Raw genomic sequence first — 5,311 nt, 5'->3', positions numbered from 1 at the left:
GAGAGAGAGAGAGAGAGAGAGAGAGAGAGAGAGAGAGAGAGAGAGAGAGCTGGTGGCCAGTGATGCTTTCCCACAGTGATGGACTGAGTCGATTAGTACTTAGATGCAATAAGCTCTACGTTTGTAACCACAGCAGAGAGGAGCCACTTCATCCAGAGGACACTCAACGCCGTCGCTCTGCAACATCAGAAGCTCAGCAGTCGTTCAGACTCCATCCTATAATTTGTCTGCTCTGTGTTAATGCCTTCAATGAAGCAGAAAAATGCCAAAGGTTCAAAATAAGTTCAAAGCATGTTCTGTCTCACGTTCTCTTTAAGTGAGCAGAGCAATAGAAACAAGTAGAGAGGGCACTGCCTCTGAACTACGACGTCCTGCAGCATCCATGTTGTGTCTGTAGGCTCATCCTCCTTAAGATACTGCTCGCTACTAGTGTCCTGTGAGGTAACGTTGAGAGAGACAACAATAACAGCACCAACGCTAGAATAGAAACAGGACTAATAATGGAGTGGTGGATACAATAGAGTGATAATAATAGTGGTAATAGCAGAAATAATATAGAAATATGACTGTCAAATCAATGTCATAGTTTAGCATGTCCTGAAAATGTCCTAAAAGTCGAAGTATAGTACCTTTTTAAAATGTCATATTATAGTATTTCGTCATGTCTTCAAAAGTCATAGTATTGTACATTGTAAAAACGTTATAAAAGTATCATTAAAACGTCGTAGAAAAGTATAGCATGTCATAAAACGTCGTAGTATAGTCTGACTTTCATTGCACACCATAGCATGAGACACGCCAACATGACTCTGCTGATATGAACCCCTGAGTGAGTCTCAGGTTTGTTGTTGTGCTGCAGTGACTCCTGGTGCTCAGCTGCTGGAGCAGACGGCTAGACTACAGTCCCTCAGCGACACTCTGGGCCGCCTGAAGGTGAGCACGCCGTTCAATACCTGACAGGCTGATTCAGTAACAAACGTCCTCATCTTTCCTCCTCTTTCCTCCTCTCCACTCGGTCAGGACGAAGTAGCTGAGCACGTCGTCCACCAGCAGCCTGGAGCTCGAGCGTCGTCTGATTTTGCGACGTTCCCTTCAACCTTGTTTGTAAAGGTGAGTACTTCAGATGCACCTGTTCCAGTATCTACTGTCTCCCTCCCTGCTGTCCTTCATCTCGTCTTCATCTAGAAGTGAGAAGGATCTTACCACCATCCACCATATTGAACCCATTCTTGTGTTTAGGCGAAGGAGGAGAAGCAGGGCGACACGGTGCTGGTGGGTCGGGTCATGGTGCCGTGTAACCGCGGCCAGGAGCAGGTCCATCGCCTCGTCCTGTCACAGTCTCAGCTGCAGAGAGTTCACAGTCTGCTGCAGACCTAAACGTCACCTGAGATCCTGCCTGCTGCACCAACACAACACCACCACAACCACCACCACCACCACCACCACACCCACACCCAACACCACCAAAACACACCAACAGCGTGGCAGCCTGGTCTCCTCTCCAGGGCCAAACCAGTCACACCAGGAGGTATTTCAGATCACGAGTGGAGAGATTACAACCTGCAGGAAATGATCTTCTTTGAGATGCAGGTTGATGAGTGACGGTCGGGGCTGTAGTTCACTCATTCAATGATAACGGGCCCTAAGTTTAAGGACTTGCTGCTTTTTTTTGTCTTTTAACACTAAACTGAAGATGTTTGTGAAGATGTCACTCAATTCAATTCAATTTATTTTTGTATAGCCCAAAATCAAATTATTATTAAAATAATAAATTAGCCTCAGAGGGCTTTACAATATGTACACATGTGACATCCTCTTGTCCCGGGACCCTCGCATCAGAACAGGAAGAACTCCCCAAAAACCCCTTTAACGGGAGAAAAGAGGGAGAGACCTGAGGGAGAGCAACAGAGGAGGATCCTCTCCCGGGATGGACAGACGTGCAACAGATGTCATGTGTAGAACAGGATAACTGAGTTACGACACATTCAATGTAATTACAGCACATTCTCACTCAAGACTTTGTTCAATTGGAACATTTCACTGTTTTGTTGCATTTTGTTGACAAAAGAACGAAGAGAATAATGTGAAGATGAATTGTTCTGATCACTAACTGTAGGCCGAACGACAGTTGTTCATTTCTAAAGATAAGATCAGGAAAGAAGCACATTACTTTAGTGGTTTACACGTCCAAAGAGTTCAACTATCACCATCAAATATTAGACTCTTTCCTGTAAAACTTCCCAGTGATGGAAACATTCAGATCCGATCAGACTGAAGTTGAAGTGATTTGTATGAGACGTGCGTGACTCAGCTCCAGCCCTGAGTACTGTCGACTAAAGACAGGAGACAGAAGTAGAGACGCTTGTAGCTGCTGCATGCTGCCCAGAGTCACATTGTTTTGCTGTTGAGTAGAATACGTATGAAGCTGCTCTGTGACCCGCTGAGAAACCTTCACGTTGTGTTCGTACGTTACGCTGTTAGAGCGACGCAGCACCAGAGCGATCATGACTGTGTGTTGTGTGTCACTGCTGTGTTTATAACTTGACTGTCTAAAGGGAAAGAAGGATCGTGTGATGTAGAAATGATTTGTCCATTTTAAAGTCGTGGATATTTTACTGCGGTTTGATCAAAAAGAGACTTTTTTGCACATATTTCAAGTCCTGAGCGATGAAGCCACAGAAGGTGATCCTGCACATTCGCTCTGCTCGGATAAGTAACTTCATTTCACTGATGTTTTAATGACAGAATGGTTTTATCGATGAAGTCAACATGCAGGTAAACTGTGAGGAGGGTTTAGTGCTGTGCTCTGGACGGCACAGAACAAGAGGAACGTGATTCACCTGGAGGGAGCGACTGTGTTATCCAAAGACTCAAATGAAGCATTATATGGTTTAAATGATTTACTATTTATTACACTTGTGGTGTACTTGTACATGCTGGTTGTATCGGTGACGTTACTGAATCACAAAGAGCCAGAAGTGTGTGTGTGTGTGTGTGTGCTGTGCTGAGACTCCTGCTGCTGTCGGAGCCTTAAAGCTGCAGAGAGCCTCGTGGTGAAGACGCTCGGCTGCCTTACGTCTCATTTGTTTAGTTCAAACCTCGTTCAGAGCAAAACTACATCTTTGCCAAAGAATCTTTGTTTCTCTTCAGCACGTTTGCCACGGCTGCTTTATTAATCCATGCTCATTGTTTTATTAGACTATCTTTACACAGTATTGTCTTAACTTGAAGTTTTAATGAATGGGCATCTACATAACTGTAGCTTGAGAGGGACAAAGGTCTGTATGTACTCGTTGTGTTGTCTGATGTGCTGATTCAGCAACTTGTCTCAGCGTTCCCCTCGTGTGGCTTCCTGCTCCTGCACCAATAACCGATCAATAAAGACATAAAGCCGGAGTGTCTGTCAGCCTTCACTGTCTGCATGCACAACGTGGAATTTAGGATAAATGTTAAAAAGAATCTGGTTTATTTTTTACATTAAAACACATTTTACTGAGTAGAAAAAGGTCAAAATATTTATCCAACGAGTAAAACTCTACTTTTCTACATAATGTTCTATTAAAACTAATTGGTCGCAAATAAATAAAAAGTGTTTCTTAGTTAAGTTCGGTAGTTTTGTTATAAAAAGTGTAGAAACGTTTTCACATCATTTAATGTGCAGTAGAGCGTTTCAGTGCCACGCTGCTCTTCTCCTGCTCAGCACACGGTCGGTGATCCTCTGGAACACAGAAGAACAGGAAGCAGCTTTAAGGAGAACGTGTGGATGAACAGTTCTCCGTGTTTGTGAGCGAGAGCAGCGGTTTGTGTCGTACCTTGTTGTAGAGTTGAGCGTTCAGCCGGTAGGATCGATACTCTGCTATCCTTCTCTCCTCCTCTCTCCGCCGCTGCACCTCCGGAAGACTCTCATAGATCCTGGTGAAGAGACAAATATATTCTGCAACATCTGAAACACAAGTACTGCAGCAGCAGCTGTACTCTCACCCGTGCCAGTGATGATCACAGTACTAAACCTTTAATACAACGGCTGCATTTCAAACGTCATCAGTTCCCAGATCAATAAACAGATCTGACATCACTTGCTTTTAACATTTTAAAAACACTAAATCAATGTTGAATCCAGTCAAAGTCCAAATGGTGATATAACGATGTACCATTTCACTTTACCTCGTGTTTTTATATACATTCTCTATGCATGTGGTACATAAATCACCCAAGATCGTCTTAAGTATTGCTACTAAAGTTGTGCAAAGTATTGGTAGTACTTTTCTTTAGAATAATAAATCTTATTATATTACGTCTCTAAATGAGAACCTTACTGTTTGGATCTCTGGATCATCTCTCTCCTGGGAACAGCCCTCCTGAGCAGAGCGCTGCCTGAACACACGGATAACAGAGGAAACACATTTAAACACATGCAAGGACTGTCAGGAGCAGTGATCTGGATACATACAATATGAAGCGGTGAGACAGGACATCAGCAGCACCTCCGTTCAGGGACTCCAGCTCTCTACTTCTAGTGTACCAGGTGTCCGGCAGGTGTGACGTTACAAATCCTGGTGTTTGCCGTCGGTTACCTGCAGGCTTCTGGAGCCTCCCTGGTCCTCCGGGCCGGCTGAAGAGTCCGTCTCTCTCTCTGCTGAACTCTTCCCGTAGCTTCCTCTCCTCCACCTGCAGAGCCAAGCGCTTCACCCTCCGCCTGGACTGAGAGATGAACTCTGGACGACGCATCTCCAGAGCCTCCTGCAGGAGGGAAGAGGAACATTCATGTTAATGTGTTAATCAATAACAAGAGATTTAAAAATGTAAAATCTAAATCCTATCAGGACTCCCAACAGTTCATCTTACAGGCAGTAAAACGTGATCTTTTCTCAATCTTAAGTGATGTTATTCTACATGAACAGTTTAGGTTGTTTCACATGAAAGCTCTGAGTTCAGTTATGAAGAAGTGACCGACTCAGCAACAAGTGGTTTGTGTTTGACTAAACGATTAATAAATAATACCGACAGATGTTCTGTTTCTTCTTCTATATCTATTTAAAGGTTCTCTGTTTGATAATCGGAGCATTAACGTTGTCTCTGTGAAGACACAGTGGAGTGATGTCTACCGAAGCAGAGAAGACTCTCCTCCTGTGTGTGTGTGTTGTGATCTCTCCTCCTGTGTGTGTGTTGTGATCTCTCCTCCTGTGTGTGTGTGTGTGTTGTGATCTCTCCTCCTGTGTGTGTGTGTGTGTGTGTTGTGATCTCTCCTCCTGTGTGTGTGTGTGTGTTGTGATCTCTCCTCCTGTGTGTGTGTGTTGTGATCTCTCCTCCT

The 5,311-nt window shown here is 44.1% G+C and overlaps 3 protein-coding genes across 4 annotated transcripts in view; 1 reads left to right on the top strand and 2 right to left on the bottom strand.

Moving 5' to 3' along the window:
• Positions 1 to 1,430, top strand: part of LOC116399912 (dynactin subunit 1-like) — a 38,897-nt gene extending 37,467 nt beyond the window's left edge. Inside the window, exons 26-28 of the mRNA XM_031877400.1 lie at positions 860 to 933; positions 1,021 to 1,110; positions 1,240 to 1,430. Coding sequence (XP_031733260.1) covers positions 860 to 933; positions 1,021 to 1,110; positions 1,240 to 1,377 — 302 coding nt within the window. The 3' untranslated portion in view covers positions 1,378 to 1,430. The remainder of the gene's footprint in view (positions 1 to 859; positions 934 to 1,020; positions 1,111 to 1,239) is intronic.
• Positions 1,431 to 2,244: 814 nt separating this feature from the next.
• LOC116399902 (Alstrom syndrome protein 1-like) lies at positions 2,245 to 5,190 on the bottom strand. Of its 2 annotated transcripts, XM_031877366.1 has the most exons (4): positions 4,575 to 5,190; positions 4,317 to 4,374; positions 3,813 to 3,912; positions 2,245 to 3,718 (listed from the first exon to the last, which is right to left on the bottom strand). In XM_031877366.1, exons 1-4 carry the CDS (start codon positions 4,726 to 4,728, stop codon positions 3,671 to 3,673), a joined length of 360 nt encoding a protein of 119 aa, XP_031733226.1. In that variant the 5' UTR covers positions 4,729 to 5,190; the 3' UTR covers positions 2,245 to 3,670. The 2 variants fall into 2 exon arrangements, with proteins under 2 accessions (XP_031733226.1, XP_031733225.1); XM_031877365.1 differs by having other exon boundaries at positions 2,245 to 3,912.
• Positions 5,065 to 5,311, bottom strand: part of alms1 (ALMS1 centrosome and basal body associated protein) — an 18,193-nt gene continuing 17,946 nt past the window's right edge. The window contains exon 11 of the mRNA XM_031877399.1: positions 5,065 to 5,076. Within this exon, the coding sequence (XP_031733259.1) occupies positions 5,065 to 5,076 (12 nt within the window). The remainder of the gene's footprint in view (positions 5,077 to 5,311) is intronic.

This window comes from Anarrhichthys ocellatus, unplaced genomic scaffold (assembly GCF_004355925.1).
Source record: "Anarrhichthys ocellatus isolate YVR2014 unplaced genomic scaffold, GSC_Weel_1.0 scaffold135, whole genome shotgun sequence".
NCBI lineage: Eukaryota > Metazoa > Chordata > Actinopteri > Perciformes > Anarhichadidae > Anarrhichthys > Anarrhichthys ocellatus.
The sequence above is the reverse complement of the archived record's forward strand: the minus strand, read 5'-3'. Positions and strand labels throughout refer to the sequence as shown.

Bases quoted from the DNA above. Each gene is read 5' to 3' on its own strand.
- LOC116399902 (XM_031877365.1), bottom strand. From the start codon at position 4,728: ATGCGTCGTCCAGAGTTCATCTCTCAGTCCAGGCGGAGGGTGAAGCGC. The intron at 4,375-4,574 runs GTAACCGACGGC...CCGTGTGTTCAG, and splicing joins GAGGCTCCAGAAGCCTGCAG to GCAGCGCTCTGCTCAGGAGG. The intron at 3,913-4,316 runs GTAAGGTTCTCA...TCTCTTCACCAG, and splicing joins ATGATCCAGAGATCCAAACA to GATCTATGAGAGTCTTCCGG.